We start from the raw sequence: 25,352 nt of genomic DNA, 5'->3' as shown, positions 1-25,352 counted from the left end.
GGGGTGGAGATACGCTGGAATAATTACACCCTGAAGGGAGATGGGAGTTCACAGCAGCCTGTTCCTATGGTGACCGAGGGTCTGTGCAGAGCAGGTAGGATGTGCTGCTGTCTCGCTGAAGCGAGAGATTCTCATAGAAAGTTTGTAATTGTGAATGGGATGGCACTGAGAAAAGCAGGGACCTGTCAGACTGAGGCTTCATTTTAATTCTTTGCACTGTGCTTTGTAGTGGATTTTCATTTGTGGTGGTTTTTGATCCTGTGCTACACTCTGAGCTAAGCGATCTGAGAACATACAGCTGTTATTCTTGCACTGTGAGAATTAGCTGATGTGGTGACTGTGATGAATGTTCTGTGTTGTGCTGGTAGGCAGAGTGATAGGTGAGATTAAGATGTTGAGCTGCACAGACACATTGGAGCCCTGAAGATCTCATAATCCAATTTAACGGTGGCAAAGGTAGTGTTTACATCCACCGAAAAATCTGTTAAGTTAATGAAAATATGAGCTTATGAGCTTTTTGTCATCTTATCCACTCTCGGTCCCTTCTACCGCCTACATCTGCAGAGTGCTCGCTACATACCTATTGCGTGGGGAGAAGGGTAGTGAGAAACATCACTAACCTGCATCCTTGAATGAAACTTTACTTTGTAGTGTTATCTTCTATTTTCTCATTGTAGTAGAAAGGGAAGGAAGAGATTTTGAAAAATCTCCAGGCAGTCTCCTGCCCCAAACACAGACAGTGCATCTAAAGTGCTCTAAACAACTCCCAACAGATGTTTGTCTACTGTGGTCTTCACAGTTCCAAGGATGAGTTCCTACAGCCTTACCCAGCGCTGTAGCCCAGTTTTTCCAGTCCTTTTCACAAGAAAGTTTTTCTTACTCTTTTTTTTTTTTTTTTTTTAACCTGAACATCCTGTTCTGCAATTTAAGCCTATTATTCCTTGTATTATATAGAGTGAATATGGAAGGCAGTTCTTCCTTTCCTCTTTACGGTCAGCAAGGCAGGTTTGTGCAGGGAGATAAGGGGGGAGCAGTGAAATACTGCATACCAACATTGTGCATGATATTCATGGGAGTTCCTTTTGAAGTGCAGTGCAAAGGTTGCCTGGGATGGATGCAGGCAGGATTAAGATGGCAGTGGCAGACACTGCTGTCCCTCTCCTAGCTGCAGAAAAGCACCGCCTGTAGAGTGGCCACAGCTCACTCTGCTCCCCGCCGTTCCACCTCAGTGCCTCTGTGATGCAAAAGGAAAAGGGTGCTGCAGAGGAGATGCAGATCATGTGAAAACTAAAATGGAACCATGGAAGATGGTGACCTTCAAAAAATATTTCCATTTGCTTCATTATTTATAGCAGTAAAGATGTGCTGGGCATAAAATTGCCCCTAAAATCACACCTGTCCTGAGCCATAGATGCAAATTTTCTGTTCCAGGATATGGTGCTTTTGTCATAGGTACTTCTTTCTTTCTTTCTTTCTTTCTTTCTTTCTTTCTTTCTTTCTTTCTTTCTTTCTTTCTTGCTTGCTTGCATGTTTGCTTGCTTGCTTGCTTGCTTGCTTTCCTTTCTTTCTTTCCTTTCTTGCTTTCTTGCTTTCCTTTCTTGCTTTCCTTTCTTGCTTTCCTTTCTTGCTTTCCTTTCTTGCTTTCTTTCTTGCTTTCTTTCTTGCTTTCTTTCTTGCTTTCTTTCTTGCTTTCTTTCTTTCTTTTTAAACAAAAAGTCTTCTCCATATTTATTGTTTTTCCCAATGAAGAAGACATTTGCAAAGCATGGAGGTGGGCAGTGCAAAAAAAAAAAAAAGGAATCTACACTCAAATATCACTTTATTTGTATCTCTTAACTCTTTTCCTAGTGTTAAGCTTATTTGTAATAGTGAGCAATGGATTATGCTGCGTTAACATATTGAACTGTATTGTTGATGTATAACCTGAATGGCCACGCAGCCTTAACTGAGGCAGTTCAAATCTTTTCACTTGGTCTAAATATCAGAAGTCAAATAAACAGGATTCAACAGTAAAAAACTATGAAACTGAAAGCAGGTTACCAACTCTCACATTCGTAAAGTTTTTCAACTCAGTCATGCATGTGTAGGGCATTTTATGCTGCAATAATATGTAATTTTTTCTCTCTTTTTGTTTGCGGAGGTCTGCCAAAAAGACCTAATTACCCAAGTCGTGCCTGCTAGACAGGAGCCGTATCGTGCTTGGAAATCAAGGTCAGCTCTACAGATCTGTCAGGGCTTGCAGGCAAATACTCTGGGAAGTTTTGTTGGCATCAATTGGATGTACATGGGAGCCAATAGTCGCTTTTCTCCCGTCACGGCAGATGCTGTGGACACTGCTCTCTCCCGCTGACAGTTTTCAGACAAGTCGTTTAAATTAAGACATCACTTGGCTGTAGGAATAGCAAAAGCTGCTATGATGGGTGCTTTTGTGCCTCCTGTGACTTCATTTTAATTGATGCATTAAAAGCCACAACCTAAGGATACTTTTTGCTTTGTGTAAATGCCTTGACCCTAACAGCCTGACAAGTCAGAGGAAGGCAGCTCCCTTGGCTTCCTGCTGAGGCAATGGTACAAGTATTCCTGAAAAGTAGGCTAGGATGCTTGCTGCTGCTTCTCCCATCAGGTGTTGTTATCCATTTATAGCTCTGGCTCTGTGAAGGGAAAGGATAGTGAAAAGCAACATGATCAGTGTTACCATTGCGTTCAATTGTTCACAAACCCTGTTTGTTCTCTCACCATAGTCTCCTAGGTTAGGATTCTTCTCACTTTCAGTTAGGTATTTAGTTATAGCCAGTTGCCTCTGCTCCCTGTAAAATTAGTGAAGAAAGAGGGGGGGATATCCTTCCTGGAGGCAACTCATCTCTTAGCTAGGCGTCTGAAAGATGGGTGATTAATCATCCCGTGGAGGTAAATGTCTTTTCACGGAGGATGCGAGCAGACCAGCCACCTGACTTTTAGCTAGCCAATTTAGAGGTGAGTCCTGCTTCCTTTCTGTCCTTTTGTCTGGGGACTTGCTGTGTCCTTCTGATCTTTGCTATGATCCTGTATCAAAGTCTCTGCAATCTTGAAATATCTCCACAAGATCCTATTCGTAGAAGTGTGCTGTTGATAATGACTACAGACTCAAGATAAAATTTCCATGTTCATTTGTGCAGTCGCCCAACTCTGCAAGGGACTTGCTCTTCTGGAGGGCCATCCAAACTAATGGCGTTGTACACTGGCCTGGCTGCAGGCATAGCCTTCCTTTAGCATCCCGATCAAATGAAGACCCTTGCTGTGTCCATTTTGCTTTCTCCATTTCATTACGAAACCTCAGTTGAAGCACTTTGCTGGTTTGAATTCACAGGCAGGGATGGGAAAAGCTTAGCAGCCTGTCCTCATGCAGGTTGCCTTCATAGAAACATTGCCCTAGGTGTTTTTCTTTCAAGACAATGTGGGCTCTTAGGCAGATTTGTGTCTTGTGAATTGTGTGTGGCTGACCAGCAAGCAAGGCAATGAGTGGATCAAAATTAGTGTTCATTCTAGTTTGCCATCTGATGACATTCTCATGTTTGTATCTGAAAGCGATGCATTAATGACACTCAAGGAAAGTGAGGACGCTCACGTAATCTGTTCTGCCCTGGGTAGGGTAGCAGACCGATTGCTGCAGCCATCTTGAACTCTGAGTATGCTGGATGTCAAGTCACAGATATTTTCCTGAGTGTGGAACTCTTTGCTGGCATTTTCTCATGACCTGGTCCCTGCCTTGGCTTGTCCTGTGGAATAGAAAAGGGCAATATAGTGAAATTTGCAAAAAATTTGAAATATGTCAGTGCTTGTTTATGGCACTGGATTTTCTTCATAGCTAAATCACCGTTGGTTAAATAATTGTGTTAAATATACTATGCTTAAATGACAGCTGCTAGCCTTTTCTACTCTATTTTCCTGGTGATCAAGCCCTAAGAAAGAGAGGGAGCTTCAGTAAGCACTGCTAATTGGCAGTGACTTAAGGGGAGCTTTCAGCATCTCAGTAAGTGAAGTCACATCAGGGTAATATTGGGAGAGTAATGTCGGGCCCCATGGATTTTCTGTTTCCTGCCAACTGTACACACACAAGGAATTAATGAAGCAAAAAAGTGTTCGGGTCTCAAGTGATACTTTCCATAAGTCCAGGTGATATTTCTGTGACTTAGAAAGTGACATCTCAATTCTAAAATGTGGCAAAATGCAGAACTGGAAAAATATAGTGACCTTTAAAATCCTTTTTTTTTAGGTGAAAATGTAAAACTAAGTGATGGTGTGAGTCTGTGTTGACTTTGGTCAACAACATTGGTTGATTTTGGTAAATTTTTCACTTGAGTGTGGGGCCCGCTTCTTCCCCAGTACGAGTTCCAGGAAATGCTGTTTACGTATTTTTTTCTGGATTGCTTGTAGTTTTCTCACTTTTCCATGAAACCCAAACTCTTTTTGATTTAAACAAAGAATTGCTTATAATACATTTTGGCCTTGCCACTGGCCAGAATTGATACAGAAGGCGTGGGACAGCCCAGCTGTTTCTGCAGCCAGAGCCTCACTCTGTGCCAGGCTTGTGATGCCAGCTCCCACAAACCTGCAGGGTCTGGTAGGAGACAGAACCTCACAATTGTATGCATCCTGTGGTGCGCTGATGAAGCAGATAGAGCAGTGCTCTTGGGAGAGCTGGAGGGAAGGAAGAGCTCTGATGAAGGGCTAATTCATTAGTTCCACACGATGGAAGGAGAGAGAAGATCAATGAGCAGGCTTGTCATGCCACACTCACCTTTCCCTGCGGCAGAAGGGAAAAAGGAATTTTTATCTAGCAAAATGACTCACACTTTCCATTCCGTTAGTAAATATTTCTTTTAGGTGAACTATTTTATTGATTCTGTTTTGCCAGGGTAATTGTTTATGTAAACTGTAATGAGTGGCACTTGAGCTGTAGGACCTCCCATCAGTGAGCTCCAGCAGGGGCCCAGTGGGTTGTGCATTGGACAGTCAGAGCAGGGAAACTTCTCTCTCCTGGGCTCCTTGGCTTGGTGAGGTGCAGACCTGGGTTTTGGTTTCCTCACCAGTTCCCAGTGTGGGCAGGAATGCCACGTGCATTCTGGCCTTCCTGTGTTGCCTGCACAGGAGGGGAAACAGCGAGAGAGAGGAGCAGGTGTAAACAAGGCAGTGAGTGACAAATTCACATGGGGCCTAAATGGGGGTGAGAAAGTTTAATGTCATTATTAATTGTTACTGTTTTCTGAAAATGCAAATCTCTAATCAAACTGGCACTGGTACAGAAATCTGGAGTGACAGGGCTTCTGCAATTATTTTTTTTCATCTGAGGCAGCTTCTGTCAGCCCGTCACCTACCAACAGCTAACAGTCCTGGATAAACGAAGCTTTAATTTGGTGCGGAAGGAGCCAAGTGGAAGGGTCTGAGAAGGGCTCGACTCAAGCATTTAGTGCGGAGACTGCAAGGGAAACATGAGGAGTGGGAGGGCAGCAGATAGAGAAGGCTATCAGGGTGTCATTTCCTTCAGCGCTGCAGAATCTAGCATCTGTGCAGCCTTAGACAGCTTTGTGGTGATTTCAACGGAATGAATATTTCTTTCTGGCTTTTCTTTTTCCTCTTGCAGCACTAGTGATGGTCCTGAATAGCACAAGTGTCAGCTGGAGTGCCCGCATTCAGATTTTCCTTACCTTTTGCAAGCTTGTAGCAATTCTGATAATTATAGTCCCCGGAGTTATCCAGCTAATTAAAGGTATGAAATGAAAAGTAAATGCTTTTAAAGTGCTTTTATCTTTACCCTCCCCAGTCTCCCCCCACCTGCCTCCACCAAATAATGCTTATAGCAGCAAAATCTCTTAATTAGTCTCTGCTTGTTCAACTGGAGCTCTGTACTGTCATGTAATTGATTAGAGGTGGAACTACACTGGGATGAACTGGTATTTCCTTCTGCATGCCAATGAGACTTTTCAGATAGAGCTGGTTTTCAAGCCAGTGACAGGACTGCCCTTCTCTGAATTCTGCATGAACTTTGGGAACTGTGCTGATGCTCACTCCTCTTCAGCACAGGTTTGGGGATGTGATAGGGGCTCAGGTTTGGGGATGTTTAAAAGAAATGTTACCATGGAGTCTGTTCTAATTGTGGGTGCTAATCTCTAACTAATCAGTAGGAATGGTTGCGACGATTCATTATCAGAGAGAAATGCATGAGGTAGAGGTGCTATTCTGGAAGGCAAGATAGCTAGCTGCTGGTTTTCATAGGCTTCCTGCCTGCAGCTCTCTGGGATACTCAGCTGCACGCATGCTTTACTTCTTTCAACTGAAAAACAAAAGCGTGCAGCTATATCATAGACTAGAATCATAGAATCATTAAGGTTGAAAAAGCCCTCTTGACCTCTAGTCCAGCCGCCAACCCAACACATCCATGCCCACTAACAATGTCCCTCAGCGCAACATCTCTCTACTTCTTGAACACCTCCAAGGACAGTGACTCCCCCACCTTCCTGGGAAGCCTGTTCCAGTGCCCAACTGCTCGTTCTGATAAGTTTTTCCTAATAATGTAATGTGGTCTTAAAATTCCCAGTAGTTTCTGTTACAATTTTTGGAGGACTGTGTCCTTAATCAGGCTTTGTTCCTGCATGGGACCTCTCCATTGCATTGCTCAGCTGCAGATACCCATCCATGAGGAAAGATGAATGTCTAGTGTTCCTTAGCAGCAGTGCATTTACACTAGCAGGAAGACTACTGGGTTTGTCAGCACTTGCCTCCATTATCAAAGAGTTGGAAAGATTTTCACTGAACATTCGGTCTCATGATATATATAGTGTTTTTGGACAGAGACTTTGCACTCAACTATTCCTGCACCTTCCCTGCTATCTACCTTGCACTTTTAAAAAATGTCTAAACGTTTGCATTTAGAGAAGCATAATTCTTACTGATATAACATAAGCTACAGTGTTGCCTATAATGCGGAAGAGAGAGTTACTAAATACTGAGAACTTCAGTCACAGAAAGGCTTAAGATACTGGTTTATGAATGTTTCCTATAAATGAAATGCTATTAATGCTCCATCTGAAGAAAATGTTAACAAACAAGGGAAATGTTTATAGCAAAAACTCTGGAGCTCATTTTTCTCTTCAATGTTGACACAAGTCACTGCTGGAGACAACAGTGTAGTGAGTGTCATCAAACTCAGAATGCTTTAGAAAAACTAACAGGTCAAATTCTGCTGTGACATGGCTAGGGACACCACAAAAACCTTTTACAAGTGCTGGCAGAATTTGGGTGCAAGGATTGGGTCAGAAATTAAGGTCAAGGGCAGAACTTGAAGTCAGTGAACTACTGGGTGATTAAATGTTCCATGGTGTGATATATTTATTTGTTTTAAAGTGGGAGGTGACCAAAGAGCTTGTTTTTCAATATTTTTTTTGTTGTTCTTGCAGGAGAAACGCAGCACTTTAAAAATGCCTTTGCAGGGAATGATGCCAGTATTATGGGATTACCACTTGCTTTCTATTCAGGAATGTACGCCTATTCGGGCTGGTAAGTTGTTGAAACCTATAAGTATTTGTCCTGAAAGCAAACACTAATATGAACTAACAGAGGCATTTATTTATACGACAGATTGAATTGCACATTCTGCCACTTTTGCCAAACTACATTGTGTAGTAAGGTACACTTGCTGCTGTAGTACTCTTGCTGCTGTCCCATATGCTCAGTAGCTTCTCTGCAAGCAACTCTGAGAAGGAAAGATTATTCTTCTACAATATGCAATATGTAAACACTCACTGAACACTAAAAAAATCAGGCACATTTCTGTTCTCAAGGCTAGAAATAAAGGCAACAAGAAATAAACTTTCTTAAATTCTTACTAGGTATTTTCATAGGAGGCTAAAAGGATGCTTTAGATTTTGTTGAACAAGACAATAATTACATGAAAAAGACCTCTCTGAACTGATAGAAAGTTGTAGATCTCCATCCCACTTGTGTGGACCTCAGCCTTTGCTCTGTAAAAGCAGCATTTTAGAATCAGAAGCAAGTCTGATAAGGCCAGAGCAGACCACAAAACAAGATGAAAACACTGATTCTTGTGGCTTCTGCTCTGACAGAATTGGACCTCACTTAACAAGAAGTGCAACTGGCTTCCACAAAAGTTAAGTGCTATTCACTGTGAGCAAAGTAATGAGAATCTGCCTTCAAGTATCTAGCTCAGAACTTTCTTTTAAGTTCTCCCCACCAAAGTACACAGTGACTGGTTTGAAAGAACCTTCCACACTTCAAATCTGCCTTACAATTTATTTGTGCTTAGCGAGGGCTCCACTCTGCACAGTGCCGATGTGCTTTGCAGCAGTGGCATGAAAAAAAGACTACAATATACAACAAAAAGACTGCAGAGCGTGGGCTTATTTTTGAGATAGCTTTGTCTGGAGGTCTTCCCTTTCCCTTCCATAGCCTCACAGGCAGTAAAGTTCTTTCCCTTGTACAAAAGCTGGGGAACGAATGATAAGGGATTTATTTATTTTATTCAGGGGGACAATGGGACCAGCATCTGAGTTCTCTGTTGGCCTGTAACTCCTCCATTGCAGGAGCAGTATAAACAAGCACGCTAATGCACTGAACAGCACTTTTGTATTAAATGGGGGGGGGAGGGGGTAACCTGAGTGAGTCCACAGCCTTTATCTGTGATAGATATGTAAGAAAAGAGCCTGGCATTTTGAAGGCTCAAAGAAATTGAACTCATTATAGGGACAGTCTCTTCCTTCTTCCTTCTCTGATACAGCCACCTCTGTCTCACACATCCATACACATGATGGTTTCTCACTTCTAAAATATTGCCCTTGGTATACACATTTCTGTGGTGGCAACTTTAAAAGCTCTTTAATATTATTCATTGCCAAAGCAGAGTTGGTTTACTGTGAAATCTTACATCAAAAAGATTGCTTTTCTGCTGTTGTTTCTTTCCCAACTCTTTCCTTTTTCCACATGACGTTCCAAACCTCCTAAAATAAAAATAATCTCTGTTTTTCCCTTATACCTTCTGACTTTTATTTCATGGTCTTGATTTGCCACTTATAGAAGAAATTAGCAGGAAAAGATCTCGTTTGGCTAGTGCTTCTCCTAAGCCGCCTATTTGTCTTTGTCACCAGCTCAAATTGATTGCCTCAGAGCACAGAAGAGCAGACCATTAAGTGGAGTGTCAATACCCTTGCACTATCAGTTTCATGGGGCTAAATCAATCCAATAAGCTGAATGTGAAGGAGTGCTGCGAGTGCTGGTGATGTGTCCCAGGATGGAGGCAGAAATTTATGCATAGCCTGTGACACTATTATCTTTTAATGATACAGCTTTAAAGTGCAAAACAAAGCTGGTATTGCTTATGTATGTGGGCTTGTCCTGCCAAGAGCAAATGTAGAGTACTGGGTATAAAATGCTGGGAGAAAAAGGGCAAGTAGAGAAAAGAATGCGAGGAAACATGCCTTTGCATTAATAAAGTGACTAATGCAGGACTGCCAAATTAATTCTACCTGGTAGCAGCACTCAGACCAGAAAAAAAATCCTAGGGGTCTTGTTTGCCAGAAGCCGTCTCTCTTTGGACCTATCCTGACTCCTTATTTTCTGCTGCACACACTAGCAAGTCTAGAAACAAATGCTGAAGTGGTTGGATGAGATGGCAAACCTAGTTTTGTGGAATTTCATGCTGGGTCACAACATGGCAGTGAGGGTGCATGTCTTGGGGTGTGTCTGTGTAGCGTTAGGGTGAGCATAGTTGGCCTAGTATGTCAAGGGAAAAGATGAGATTTCATCCCACGGTGACATGACGTAGCTCTTGTCTTCTTTTCTGCTTTGCTGTCTTTTCTGAGATTTCCCTTCCTGAGTGTGAGGAGCCTGCCAGAATTAACAGCACTGCTTAACTAAATGCATTTTCTTGATTCTCTGTGAAACAAATACAGAATGAAAATCAACCAAGGCCTTATGATATATTTATGACTCTTTCCTAGGTTTTACCTCAATTTTGTTACTGAGGAAGTGGAAAACCCTGAAAAGTATGTACCTTATGTGGGGTTTTTGTTGTTGTTTTTGTTTTGTTTTTACTTTTGAAGAGTATTTGTAAAATACAAAATGCTGTATAAGTAGTGATCTTCAGAAATTCTGCATGCTGGTCAAATTGCTTACGTTTCAGCAGATCTGATATCTGTTTGAATTGCAACTACTTGAAGATTTGCTATTTTTGGCCTGTCGTGACCTTATTATGTGTTCTGCTTTCATGTGCACAGAGAGCAGAAAACTAAGCAGCTCTCCAGGGCTCCGATCTCCCCCTCAGGATACAAGTAACTATCAGTGGCTCCTTTCAGTGAAAGTCACTGGTATCCTGTCAGGGAAATTTTGCCCAAGAAACTTCTCTGCTGCAATATTTGGCAGTTTTGCTATGTTTAAATATTAATCCAATACTTAGTTCTTCTTGCTTTAGATGTCTCTAAGTTGCAGGAGCTTGAATGTGTGCAGAACAGCATCCCATCCAATTAAGCCTAACATGGAGTATTGGTGGGAGTCTGTTACAAAGCAGAGATAAGATCTCTCACAGCACCTGTCTGCAAAATGTGAATAGAAAAGCTCTCCTGTTATGGACAGCTTGATTTGGCGGATCTGTCTTGATAGATACGCCTTGGTGGAAGTGGCCAATACTAAAACAATATTAACCTTTTCTACAATTAAAGAAAACATGTCTTGCCAAATCAAATTGGGTTATTTGAGGGAAAAATAACTATTTACTTGATTAAAAATGACCAGATATATGTTGTTTACTTAGGATTTTTTAAAATGAGACACATCGCTGTGTACCAAATAACTCTGTTTAAAAAGATCTCCAGCACTGTGTACTCATATAAAGCTGTACCTCTGAGATGTGTAAAGGAAAAAACAACACACAGCCATCAGTGGGGAGTGTGCTGAAGGGCTTTAGGTGGCTTCTTCAAAGTCTGAGCTGAGCCTGGTGCTATTTGATATTTTTCTGAGAGACCTAAAAATAATTATATAAAAAAAGAGATGTTAAGCATGAGGGTGGCAGAAAGGCTGACAGATTTCTATTGTCTCAGTGTCTTTGAGCGGTCTTGGGAGTTCACAGGCTCTTCAGCACCATAAGGATGTGTATACAAGGCATTTATGACTGGGAGCTGAAGCCAGACAAATGCAGGTAGAAATAGCATTAATATTTAACAAGGTTGACTAATCATTAGAACAAATACCTCTGTAAACATTGGATGCCTCATTGTTACTCTTCCGTTCAGACAGAACACCTTTTTAGAAGCTTTGCTTTAGTAAATCCCAAGTCATTTGGCTTGGTGTCAAGCAGCTGGCTGACACTTCCCATCCTGCCACACACAGGGAATCGGGTTAGAGGATCTCATAGCAGATCTGGGTTTAACTACCAAGAATCTGTGTACTTTATAAAGTTAAGGGAGGCAGACGCCTATACTTCTAAGAAATCACTTTTATGGCAGACTGGTTTAAAAAGAAACATGAAACTAAATTAAATGAGTTAAGTGATTCTGGTCCAGGTCTGCTTCAGGAAATTCTGGGAGGTGGCTTGGGAGTCAGTCTTGGTGATGGGATCAAAAGCATTTGCTAGATGCAATGTAAGTAATGAATTATCATATGGTTACCACCAGTACTGTACAACTTTTTTTAAACATACACATGCCTACTACCCTTTGGGACTTTTCATACAGATACGTGTCTTTGCAGTCCTGCCAGCTGTATGACGACTGACTGAAATGATTGGTGATTTTTGTTAGAGCTAGTTTGGTTTGTGTCGCCTTTTTCTTTCGTGTGGTTTGAGTTAGAGGAGTGCATATTTTTGATCATGTTGCCCTCTGCTGCTTAGGACAGAAAGGCATCGCTGTCCACCTCCCTTGCAAAAACAGGGCTGGCCTTGCCCACCTGGTTTGATTTCTTCCCGAGCAGCCCTGGAAAACTAGCTCCCTTTCTCCTGTGCAATGCTGTCACAAAGCTGTTAGGGCTTCCCTGCGTTACTCTGCTTGCTGGGTTGCACTTGGAGACGACGATAAAAGAAGGAGCACAGTGCTTGCAGCAAGGTGCCTGAGATCACAACCTCCGGGCACCAGGACAAATAAACAGTGGAGAAGGCTAGGATTGTACATGCTGTTTAGTAACTGGCAGGTGGGGACAGGGCAAGTGGATCCTTGCCTGCTCTGCACCCCCTGGAAATGGGGATGCAGGACTCCCTTCACCCAGAAAGGTGAAGTGAAACAGTGGGGATATTTTTCATCCATTTGCCACCTGCGAGTGGCAAAAAAACCCCAACCAAAACCAAACCAGTTGCAAACAGGCATTATGCAAGCCACTGATCACATTCAGTGTCATGGGCATTTTTACAATTTATTTTGAGCTCAGATGCTGTCTTTCCTCTCACTCCAGTAGCGTCCCTTATGTTAAAGATCAGGCGTAGTGCTGTGGCGATATTCCAGGTGTTTTTGAAAAGGAAGAAGTGCAGCCTTGAGCCGCTTGGGGCTTGTAACAGCTCCAGGTGTGCAATTTGTAATATTTGTCAGTGTTAAGGATGCAAACTGCTTACAGCGACAGAGGTGAACACGAGGATTCCTTCCGCACTGTGCATGCCAAGGTAAATGTTTGTCAGAGAATCAGTCACAGTTGCCTGTTTCCAGGTGTGCGGCAGCTTTAGAGTAACAGACAGCAGGAGCTCAGGCGATCAGCCTGAGCCATCCCCTCCTGCTGCAAACATGCAGGGAAATGTGCAGAGAGGGTTCTGGGGGCAGCAGTGTCCTTACTTGAGTGGGAATGCAGAAATGCTCCTTTCTGCTGGATAAGTCCTGGGCTCCCTCTGCATTCCTGTGTTGTGGAGAGAGAGAGAAGGACCAGAGCTCTCGATTATACCATAAAATGCACAGGAAGATGCAAACATCTGCTGGGTCATCTTTTAGATGGCACAGTTTTCCAGATAGGGATTTCTTTGTTTGCTGTGATGCATGCTGTGCTGGGAAGCTTTGCTTGTGTAGCAAATGCCTCTGGAAAGGCAATGGGGTAGGAAGGAGGCAGGGATAGAATGTCCTCTTAGCCTTACCCAGTGGAAACCTGCCCTTGTGCTCCAGCAGAGAGGCTGTTTGTATGGGCAGAAAGGGCTCCTGAGGGCCTGGTAGTCTGTGTGGGTGCAGTACTCTGCTTAGGCACAGTAAATTGCTGAGTTAGGTGTATAAATAGGATAAAATATTATGGGCCTGAGGCACTGAGATACCTAGGTGATATGAAATCCTGGACAGAGAGAGTGGAAACGAGCCAAGCAGAAAGGAAGCGCCGTTTAAGTTACAGAAGGGAAAATGGAAAAGGAAAGGAAACAACCTGAAAGTGAATGCCGTTGCTGTCTTTCCAGACTTTTGAAGCAGCACCGATTCTCACTTCGGAAATGGTACAGTCTCTTATTTTGTACGCTGAAAAGGACATTAATATAGTGCGAGCTATAGTAAGATGTAAAAGCAGCTGTTTCTGTCTCCTGCTAAACCCCCTTTTGATGTCTCATTTTTAAGCCTGAACTTATTTCTTTTATTCCTTTCTGTTCAAGAGCTTCCCCTGATCAGTGCCAGAGGGCCCCGAAGCAACACCAAGTCAGTGTTTGTTCCACTGGGAGCTGTGGTTGCAGTGCTCAGCTTCTTTAATGTGCGGTATTTTTAAAAGGAGCCTGAAATAACTTTATTAACATGAGTAAGTGGAACAACACTGAAATGTAATAACACATTCCTTTTTTACTTTTACTTTTTAAAATCATGCTTTGCATATGTGTGCTGGCTCAATAGTGACTGCTGTTTGAAATGGAATCTCTGACTAATCCCCGAGGCAGAGCTTCCCTCCAATAACCTCATGCTGCCACATCACGCGCGGCTTTGATCTTTTCGATTTTCTTACATTATAAGGATCAGCCCTACTCAGACTGAGGTCATATTGTATTGTCTAAATAATAAGTGAGCGAAGGAACAGCCAGGTCTCTGAAAGAGTATTTGTCACCTGAAAATTGACAGGAGCTGTGTTGCCTGGAGCAGTAAATTTAGAGGACTGGAAATCAAGCGTGTTGAACTTTCAGACTCATTCCTTATACATAGTCTTTGAGCTCATCTGTATTCTTGAGCCTCTGTTCTGTACTTCCAAGAAACAGACCAAGTAACTTCAGTCAAGACCCTAGAAGCAGCAGGTGCCCAGCTGGCAGTTCCTTCTTCCCTTTGCAGGTGGAGCAGGCTCTGAGGCCAGCGCTTGAGTTTGTCAGGGAATTTGATGAGCCGCAGAGGAGGAAATGGTACAGGAGTGTTTTACATTACAGCACTGCCTTCAGAGCCTCGTCAAAGTTGGGGCCAGCTCGTGTCAGGTGCTGGCCAAAGAGAACCCTGCTTTAAAACATTCATGAGCCACGTCCTCAGCGTGAGCAGCTGATGAGCCTGAAGGCTTCATGTTATAAAGATTAGGCTCTTGGCGGAAGAGCAAAAATATTATTTCAGTTTAAGAGAAAGGAAACTAAGACTTGAACTCATTAATGACTTGAGGGAAGTCCGCGATCAAGTGGGCAACTGGAGGTACTGATTCACAGTCCTTCTGGAACCCCAATACCTATTTTTTAATTTGGCAACGTAATTTTTTGCTAGTGCTGTTGGACTTAGGAAATACTTTTGCTTTAGTAGTCTTCAATTTCAGTTGCATAAGATGATGAACAGGAGATTTTGAAAGGACACGGAGCCTGATAATATTTTACAGCAAAAAGTTAGATTCCTTAGCAGTTACAGTTAAGTAAATCAGCTATGTGGCATCATTTTTTTTTCTTTTATTTTTCTCCATATTGGGCTATTTCATTTGCAAAAATTCTATTTCTGTTTGTAAAATAACTTTGGTCCAGCCCAAGCAATCTATCATTGTTTAAAAAGTTACACAGTGCAAATAACATATTATTGAGATGTATAGTGTTTATAAGCCTGGTCTCAGATTGATAAATCATGTCTTGTGCTGTTGAAAAGCCAAGAAATGAATTGCTTTGCTGTGACCTTGGGGTCTGAGATTAGTCAGTTTGTCTATTAGATTTTTCCAGTGTTCTTCTCACTTCATTTATTCCTTCTTTTCTAAGGAACCAAGAAACAGTAGATGTATAGCAAGTCACCAAGGCTTGATGTCATTAGACATTTTGTAAAATCAGGGTTTCAAAATATTTGCTGTAATCTGTTTTTATATCGGATTTAAATAATGTGAGTGTCGTGTCTAATTAATCTAAAGTGTACCACCCATTTGTATTTATTAAAGTTGAAAGTCACACTTGGCATCTAGGAGGACCGAGTGAGGCTTTTTCAGGGTGTCTGAGCACCATAGGGATGCAGATGGGTGGGAGGAGAATTGTGGCTGAGAAACTAAAACTCCCCAGGTCCCCTTGTTTGTAGCTGTCTGATTTTGGCACTTCACATTAGGATACATCTCCCCTTCCAGTATCAGTATCAGGAACTTGAATTGTGCTGCTGCTCACCAGCAGTCTAGACTGCCAGTAGTTACTCCATATGTGTGATGAGCCCAATAGTCACAGTGGAAAATAGTTTAAATGTTAATTGAGAGGATGCAAGGCACTGCTACCTCTCTGCTTCTCTGTTCCCTTTTGTTATTTTATAATTTAATGCCAAGCTCTATTCTGAAGCAGAATATTGATGATTATAATCTTAGGAACCAGAAACTGAATGAAGTCAGAGACTGACCTCCCTCCAGCTATCCTGACTGTAATTTGTAACCTGCCTCAGCACTGCTTTTTATTTGGGAAAGAAAGACGACGTAGTTAAAAGCACCAAATGGGGACTCAGCAGATCTGGTCAGGCACGGACTTGCTTAGAAAATGAAGGCTGGGTTACTTCATTTTTTCTACTCCCGTTTCCCTGCTTCTCTCCTCCCTTCTGGTTCTATCTGCTTTACAGCATGAGAGGGACCATGTGCAGGCTGCAGTTTGGGAATATGTACGTTGTTCCAAAGTTGGGATAGCACTGTGTGTGGCTTCTTTAGGGCGCAGTCCCGTAAGGCTCATGTGGTATCAATGGAACAAGGGAGTGTGTAGGTACGTACACAAACCTGAGAGCAATTAGCACCTGAGGGTTTTCCCCATGGGGCTACAATCTTTTTTTTCAAATAAACTTTGGACAAGCTTTCTCACAAAATAGCTGGGTATAAGCACAAATCCTTTTAAGTCTGAAGCTAAATTCAGATATCCTGCCATTATGTAAGCGGAGCAGCTTCTGTACCTGGAGATTGAAACCTTTCTTGTGTTAGTCTGTTCCATTTACTCATAAAAGATGCATTTCACTGCAAGTTGTTTTGTTCATGGCAGGCCACAGTGCCAAGTATTCGGTGCAGAAATTATAGGATTACATCTGGAGATAATCAGGAGAGAGAAATGCTAATCTTTCAGCTATTTTGCAAAGCCCATTTGCTCATGTGAATTCATCAGATTACCTTAAAGTGAAAGTCAGGTCAGTACGTTACTTGTGCACTGAGTTATTTTTCTCTTTGAATATTTACTCTCTATCGTAGAATGAGAATGTTCTATTTAAAACTCTCCAGCGACTTCTGTGTCGTTGTTATAGAAATCTTACTCTTTCTAATTTTCCCTGCACCTAACAGCATAGCAGGCTGCCTAAATTCCATCAGTTCTCTGCTAAGCATCTCAGAAGACAAGTTGTCCAAACGCCAGTGAATCTAACCTCACTTTCCAGAGTTTAACTGTGCCCTATGTCAGGGGTAAAATGATAGATGCACAGCCTTCAGACCTGTGAAGACCTTTAATGGGGGAAGTGAATCTCCTGAACGCAGAAAACAATTTACTAGACCAAATATCCTACTTACACAGAATCAAGAACGGGTTTTGCTATTTGTGAAGCGTATAAAAAAGAATTTAATTAAATCTGCTATTCAGTAGCATTTGTGTGTTTTTGTGAGGGAAAAAGAGATCATTATTAGATCACAGGGGGACCAGTTCACCGGCATGAAATTGGTCTTGATAAAATGAACTTGCTTTTACTTTTGCTCTTTCTCTAAGCTTATTAACTGCTTACTGCTTGCATGCCTCACATCATCAACACATTCATTATTGTTTCTTATAAAAGGCTGATAATTCATTTCTGAAGCTGAGCTTTCCACTCTTGGATGCATGATTTTTAGGTGGGTTCAGATTTCTGAAATCTCAGTATGGAAATAAATTTTTGCGCTCTTCTACTCAAATTAATTTTTTGATGCTCCTTCTTTTGCTGCAAGCTGGAGATTCTCCTGGGACCCAAATATTCTGAGTTGCTTTGCTCCTATTTATCATCTTTTTTTTTTTTTTTTCAGTAAGCATCTAGTTTGGACAACGTTAACTGACATATAACTTGATACCTTTTCCAATTTCTGAAGTATCTGTACTGCTATGTGTTGTGTCTCGCTGGTGCCCGTGAAGCTCAGACTTGGGGCTGAGTGTGTGGTGTCTGTGGCTCAGCCGAGCAGCCTGTGCAGGCTGCAGTGCTCAGCCCCTGGCTCCTGCCAAGCTTCCCAGTGTGTAATACCCAAAGGCCCCAGGTACAGCATCAGGCTAAGAAATGCCTGACAAAATATTATGTGGGAGGCAATGCAGTTGTTAGGCTAGACATGATATGCTTCATAAATACAATTCCTCATTAGGAAGGAGTAATTATTACTTAATTTGTAGCCAATTCCAGCTAATTTTTGCTGCTGGTTTGAGGCAGCTTGGATTCTAAGCTAATTGCAGAGTGTGGGGGACTGAAAAAGCCGCTCGGCCAGCTGTGGTGTCAGCTTAGGCATGGTAGTATTGCAGTCAGGAAGATTTTCTTGCAGTTGCTTCCTAATTCCTAGTGGGAATGGCAGTAAATCAATAAGGAATAATGCATTTTTATAAAAGCAGCCAGACTTCCTTCTGGACATACTGCTGTGCAGTCCAGCACATCAGTGAGTGGAGATTTGAGTCACAAGTGAAAGGATCTGGAAGAAATTGTCCATGCTGGAGCAGCAGATGCTGTGGTAGGTTCAGCTGAGTTCTGCCATCAGCTTTTACTTCTCTCTCTTTTCCAACCCCCCCAGGAGACCAGCTGTACATGGCCTAGCCTTCACAAGCTGTTACTTCTCTGAGGGTGGATGCAATTAAGCAATTTATGAGATGTACAAATGTTTGAAGGGCTGCAGGGTACTTGTGAGCCATGCTTGGGGGTTGCCTGTGGTGAGGTTTGGTGGGAGTCACTGAATCCCCAGAGTGTTTTCAACCACTTGGAGTGAAGAAAGGAAACCGTGACTGTAATTGTTGGTAGCTTGAATTAAAGCAGGGAAAAGGTCAGGGTGGAATTGAGATTGGTGACCCAAATTAAAATCCAAGTGATTTTTTACTATTTTTTTAAACTTCAGTTGCACTGAACCAAATTTTTGGATTGGGTAACATGAGTTACCCCATGGTCTTGCAGCACAGATGTTCCTTGGCACTGCAATTTTCAAGAGTTTCAGCACAGTAGCTACTATAGATAATATAACAACTGAGGATGTGAATTCAGCCCTTTAATTTTTGTTTTCCCTGTTTGAGGCTGTTGAATGCAGATTTCTCCTACCTCACCTGGGCATCCCTTGCCCTAGAGTTACGGTGTTGCCTTCTGGATAGCAGTGGAAAGAGACTAAACAGGGAGCACGCTTGGAAAACAGAATGTGCCATGCAGTATGAGTTTGCAGTGACTGACACCGGGTGTGCAGAAAAACTGTGCCAGGCTGGATCCCCTGCCTTGTCTCTGACGTGCACTTTTTGTGAGCGGTACTTCGAATTCACCTGAGCAGTGCAAGCAGACAGTGGAAGGACCGGGAGGATGACTCATGGCATCAACTCACCTGCCGTCTGGAATAGGAATCAGAGGGAGAAAAGGATTCAGCAACAAGTATAACACAGGCTGCCCATTTCAGTGGGCACTATCCCTCTCGCCTCTGCAGGCAGCTACAGGTAGCTGCTGCATGCATGCACCGCTTTCCAGAGCGTGCACGTTTCCCTTGTACATTTAGTTAGGGGCTGACCTCGTGGGTACTATCACCATCTGTAATGCCTAGGAATGTGTGTGTAACATGCACTCATCAAACACTGCTATTTATTTTTCCTTTTCCCTTGTGTGTTTCTGTTTCTTCCCCAGCCCATCCTTAATGGTGCTTATATGAGTACTGAGTCCTTTGGGGCAATTCCATGTCATGAAGAGGAGAAATGATCTTTGCCTGAAGTTTTCAGGCTCTGGCACTTGTATAATTCATGGCTGCTTTTTAAACACCAGCTTAGGATTTGAACTGGTTCAAGTGACTTCCAGTCTTTCTCTCCTCTGCTTCCACTTCATTAGAGCTACCTGTGACAGGTCAGGAAGTGTAAATGAGAAAAGAGACTGATGTAATCTGTGGTGTCTGTAAAGGCTTCAAAGATATACCTTGATCATTAATTAAGGCAATAAGGATGTCTCATAAAATTGCAGTTGAGAAGACTAATAATTCACTATTGAATGAAGAAAGGCAAGGTCACTTGTATAATTACCTCTTCTAACATTTATATTCCTGGTACAAAATGCTCCTCCTCACACAAAAGTCGAGGTGACAGCTGTGGAAATATTCAGGACTGGGAGACGTAACTTTGACAGCTTAAGCTTTGAGGTCATAATAAAGGAAAGCATAGTTGTCTTTTCTGTTCATTTGTTCTGCTTTATTTTCCTAGTATGAGCATTTCAAACAGTCAGAGCTAACTTAGAGCACATGGATGCCTGAGGAAGGGTGGTGGGCAAAATGGAAGAAGAACAAAGATGAATGCTGTAGATGTAGGGTTTGGTATTGCTGTGCTGTCTTTTAGCTGTGGATATTTGTATTGAAATTAATAGTGCAATTTCTATTCACTTTCTCCTAATTGTCCGATGTAGTATCCAATTCAAATCCCTTTTGTGTTTTAAGAATGCAATAAAGATATTGTAAATGGTTTTAGCAATGAAATCCGAAAGGTAGTCAGCTGCTTGAGAAATCGGAGGTATTCAGCAAATATCGTTGGAGGATGGAAGGAAAAAGAGGGGATGGAAGATATTTGGGGAGGTCAAGGTCATATTGCCATGCTGACACAGCTGGTGGTAGCTGTGCTTCTCTGGGGCGTGAGAGGGGTGAGGAGACCGTCCCTCTGCTAAGGCATCATCTACATTAAGGAAATGCTTCGGAATCCATCCTTTGCTAGATTTGCTCATGTTTATGTAGATGGTGTGGTTTAAGATAAAAGCCCAACTTGAAATGAGAATGGCTGAAATCTCTCAGAATTCTGGAAACATAAAAACTTTCTGAAGATTATTTGTAGTCCTGCAAACGCATCAGCGTGGGGTAATCTCTTCTGCAGGGGGGATGAAGATATTGTGGCTTTTTGATTTTAACAAGTGACTTTCCCTATCAGTTTGATGCTGAGGATGTAAGGTGTTGTGACCAGGCAGAGGTAAAGCTATTGCCCTGGGGCAAATATCTATGCGGCGGTGGATGCTGAAGAGGCAAGCCCTCAGCCAGGCCTCTCATCCTCTGCTGAGCTCTTTTGAGGAAGCAGAACTCGAGGAGCTCAGCTGGTGCTGTGGGCCTCTCCTCGCCCTGCTAGAGGGCTCCTGGATGGCACAGAGCCCCAAGAGCCTCCAAGAGCTTTGCTCTTTTCCTGAGACTTTCACACAGTTTTGGTGTCTCCAAGCGTAATAACATGGTGCATGTCTGTGTTTGCACCAGCTCTGGGAGGCGACTGCCTGGCCTGTTGCTGCGGCTGCGCTGTGTTTGCGTTGCCCCGTGTCACATTGCTGCAGAGCGGGTTGCCTGCTCCAAGCCCTGGCGGCCCACTTGGCGTGCTGATGCGATAACCTGCTGAGTGCAAGGTGTGTTTGCTTTGCTTTTTGCCTTCTCTGTTTGTTTATGTGAATCATTGTTACCGTGAATCAACCCTGCTAGAGAAGTAAAACAAATGTTTATTCACAATCTCCCTGGGTAGTTGGCAATATCCTAATCTGCTTTAACAGCGGGCTCATGTAATAGAACTACTAAACAATGTAGCCTTCTGAGTTTCCACTGCCTTGTGTTTTTCTTCATTTTCCCCATTTCAGGACCCAAAATATACACAAGCCTATTGGAACATCTCCCCTTTTGCAGAGGGGCACGCAGCCCCAGATCCACAGCTGTGCATGTATAGGAAGATGACAGCACATGGGAACTCACAGCTGCTCTGCAGAATATTCACTGCAGGAATAAAAACCGGTTGCAAGACTGATGCAGTCTTAAAGCTCTAAAGCTGTAAAACCTATTCTGCTTTTCTGGAGAGATCATGACTCAGGTTTAAGCTAGTGAAGGCCCTGGACTTCTGTTGGCCTTTTTCATTCATTTTCTGTGGTTCTTAAACATGTTTGTCTTGGTGGCCTGACTGAATTCACCAGAGAAGAGGCGAGGGGGCAGTGCATTTATGGTAGATATGAAGGTGAGTAAACTCACCACATCAGCTAACCAGACAAAACCAAACATTGTCCCGATAGGAATCAGATAAACCTAAATCTATAGACTAACAGCGTCAGCTACAGCATGGTGATATGATTTGTTAATGTCAAACATACCAGCCCGAATCAACAAGTGCTTTGGCTATCTAAGGATTACTGGTTTGGGAACCAGTTTTTCATTCAGCTGTGATGACCTGCATGTTTGTATACTAGTGCAATGCAGGAAAATCTTGATTGTGCCGGCTGATAACCTCTATCAGGTTGTGCTTCAGGCTGGCAGCCAGATAAGATATCAAAGCATATGGGCACTTGGCATGTTTTGGAGCCTACCCTTTGATATAGAGCGCAGTTCTGCAACTCTCCAACACTTTTTTTGCTCTTGGGTACTACTATGTAGATCACATAGATAAGAGGAAACCTGTGACCTAGACTAACAACTGTTTTTCCCGTTATTTGCAAAAGCAAGCCAACACCTGCTACCTAAGGGTAATTATGTACAGCAGAGACTGCTGGGTTAATTCAGCTTAATGTGCCGTGCCTGGTACAGCTTTTCCTGGTTGCAGAATTGGAGGAGTTGCTTTGTGCTCCCTTTGTTCCCCTCTCCCTTTAATGCTGAGCCTCAGAGTTGATAACGTGTGGAGCGCTAAGCCAATGTTCGATGTTATGTCGCAATCAGTAGCAGCCTCTCATATGCCATTACTAGCAACCTTTTAGTAGAGCACCATCTAAAACTTCTATAGGCTGATTCCAGCAACTGATTGAAAGTGCAGTAGCATTTTTTCATTTTAATAAAACACAAGTTGCAGAACAAAACACAAATAAAGGAAATAACTACCAAAATAGCAAGGGTAGTATGTTCTTTATTGTACCCAGGTGCGTGAGAAGTGACTTACAGAACTGCACAGTCTGTAATTATCCTGTAGCATGTCATCAAGAGTATTTATCCTTTAGAACAGCCTAGTCAAAGCATCAATAGCAATGGTATCATCATACATGAGAAATAATGTATATTTCACTTATGTCAGCTAGCAGAGCAACTTACTCAACATTTATGCTGTCGTCTTTGGATGAGAAATTTAATGGGGCTGTCTTATTTGTTCAACATTAATGAGCAGTGGAATTGCTGACTTGTATTTAAGTTATATTGCAGTTGTATCAAAACAAGACCATTTGGCTTTGTGCATCTTTCCTGTAGATGAACGTCTCCCAGTCTGTGTGATGGCAGAATTTCCATCAGAGAAGGCTGTAGGCTCCTCTTACTCAGTGAGTGTTGAGATTCATGTTCCTCTGCATACCTCTTCCCTACATGGTAGCTGTTTTGAGTGTATGCTTATGGGTTTGCTGATATTTTGGAAGTGGGTCACTTACTGTGTAGCTTGTATTTTGATATTTGGCTTTGTGTGCATTGGAAATTTAAATATACGATGACAGTGATATTTTAAGTGAAGGAAATGGTTAACTAATCTCCCATAAGGGTTTTCAATCATTTAAATTACAGTGTAGCCTGTATCCATGAACTGTAAACTAAGTGGATTTATATAAGACTATAATGGCTTCAGAGGATCTGTGAAGTGAATAATCTGCATTTTACAAGTTGCACTGCTGTGGTCTGCAGTGCCAATCCTTGTTCACTTGTAGCACTTGCTGTTGAGCAAGTACTGTTATTTGCATCTTCACCTTGTCATTATGTTTTCTTCACTGCAAAAAATATGAGTGTATAATAACAGTATTTAATTTTTGAAGTATGATGGAATGAAGAGTCCCTTAGAAGGATAGTTTTGATATCATCATTTGAAAAGATCTAACAGCAATGGAGAAACTCCTGCCATAGGTCATGAGAATGGATAGAGAATAGCAGCACTCCAGTACGACGAGTTTAACTTGAGTTGGGGTTATTTTAGTGAAAAAAGAATCAGACTCATCCTAGCATGAAGGAAGGACAAGCACTTCTATTTTTTCACATTTACTTACTACAGAATGACAACAGCAACAACAACAACAAAAAGCTGCTAAACAAGAGCATGTAAATATTTATCCACAAAGATAATGAAATTCCGTTTCCTTGGGTAAAACCTCATTGCAGAATGAGTTTCTCGTGGGTTTAAGGTGTTTTCTCTAGGCTTACTTTCAGGTGTGAATGTCAGAGAGGCTGGTGCTGGCCAGTGTTCTATAGAGTGCCAGGACGCAGGGCTTCTTGGTGGCACCGTTACACAGCTTTTTAATGGATTGATATTGAGTGAGACTAAGAGACAACATAGTAAGGTCTGAAAAAAATGTCATTGTCACTTTGGTTTAAGATTTTAGCTTGAAAGAGTAGCATCTTATTGACAGAAGGTAAACTGGACAGTGTGCAATTGCAAAGATCAGTCTTCAAAAAAAATATCCTAAGCCTCACTGACCATGCTGTCCAAGATCATTGAAAAAGAATAGTTCTGGCTACTTCCTGTCACGATCTGATTTGAAATACCTTGAAGGAGCTGGTTTTTCAGAAGGGTTTTAATACCCTAATGCACTCTATACCTTAAGTACCTTCAGTACCTTACACCTTAAATATAAGCCTTTAAGACTTAGACTCAAGAGTCTCAGCTTGGACACAGAAAATGAAATTCCAGCTTTACCATTGATTTTGAAAATTTTGCATGCATATGCTTTTCTACTCCTATGCATGTAATTGTAGTTCAGTTATTATGAATTTTTTAGTGAGAAGCAATAAGGCTAATAGAATAGAAAAGTAGATTCCCATTTGAAGTCTGTTCAGGTGCCTCCGGTTACTGTACTCAGCAAAGGCACGTTTCAGCTCACACTTGGAACTGCATGGATTTCTTTTCTGTGTCAGAACTTCGTCATTTTGTGGAGTTGTTTCACTGTGCTGTCCCACGACAGGGGCCCATCTGCTGGGCTGTTCTTAGCTGGAGTCTCATTTCCTTACCACACAGCGAACTATCTGGCTGCCGGACGGCCCCTTCTTGGTACTGCAGTATTGTTAAGAGCTCTCCGTTTAATTTCATTTAAACCCTTTTATAGCTTTAAAATTCTAATGCTGCAAGGCACCCGCAGTTACCATTTTTCTCATTTTGAATTCCTTCAGCAGAAAAGCCTGCCTTGGTAAATGATATTTCAGTTTCCATGGTGCTCCTTATTACAAGTAGCTGCTCTTTTCATCACCGAATGGCGCAATTTCCATTCATGCCGAAATATCAATGGTAACATACAGCAGCAAATTGTTCCTTCATGATCTTTGGCATTGTGGAAACTCTCCTGCTCAAAATTAAATGTCAGGGAATTCAGCAAGTATGAAAAATCTGATTCCTTTCAGAGACACACATGCAGACACACTCTCCTCCCTCTACCCTCTCTGCTCCTCAGCGTTTTTCTTCTGTTGCTCCCATAAGGCGTCATTAATATGCTAATGGCGATGCTTCATTAGAAGTTCAGATGCCGGGCGAGGGGCAGCGTTCCGTCTTGTACCCACACCAGGAGCTGGGCGAGGTGCTTGGTATGCAGGCTGCTTGTCACAGGCTGTGAACCAGTGGTTCATTTCCAGAATGATAGCAAACGCGCCAGCCCTTTCCCTTGCATTACTCACAGTGTTGCTTTGCCATTTACTGTTCCATAAATCAGAAACATATGTTCTTAGTAAAGACAATGGAAATACATACAGAACAAGGCAGCGCTCTGCTTCCACCCCAGCTCCATTACCTGCAATTGCTCGGGTACCTGTGGGAGTATGGCAAGGGTGCTGTGACAGGTGTTTTTAGTGGGAATCCAGTTGCAAGCAACATCATCTCTTTTCTGGCATTGACATTATTTTTACTTGGTAGCTGCTCCCTG

General features: G+C 42.3%; 1 protein-coding gene across 8 annotated transcripts in view; it reads left to right on the top strand.

Annotated features, from left to right (window-relative positions):
* SLC7A11 (solute carrier family 7 member 11) overlaps positions 1-25,352 on the top strand; it is a 63,394-nt gene that overhangs the window by 15,615 nt on the left and 22,427 nt on the right. For all 8 annotated transcript variants that reach the window (XM_021394188.1, XM_021394190.1, XM_021394191.1 and 5 more), the window contains 3 exons: positions 5,621-5,746; positions 7,434-7,533; positions 9,990-10,034. In XM_021394188.1, the coding sequence (XP_021249863.1) occupies positions 5,621-5,746; positions 7,434-7,533; positions 9,990-10,034 (271 nt within the window). The remainder of the gene's footprint in view (positions 1-5,620; positions 5,747-7,433; positions 7,534-9,989; positions 10,035-25,352) is intronic.

Source organism: Numida meleagris, chromosome 4 (assembly GCF_002078875.1).
Source record: "Numida meleagris isolate 19003 breed g44 Domestic line chromosome 4, NumMel1.0, whole genome shotgun sequence".
NCBI classification, from domain to species: Eukaryota; Metazoa; Chordata; class Aves; order Galliformes; family Numididae; genus Numida; species Numida meleagris.
Note: the sequence above shows the minus strand (reverse complement) of the source record. Positions and strands in the feature narration are given on the sequence as shown.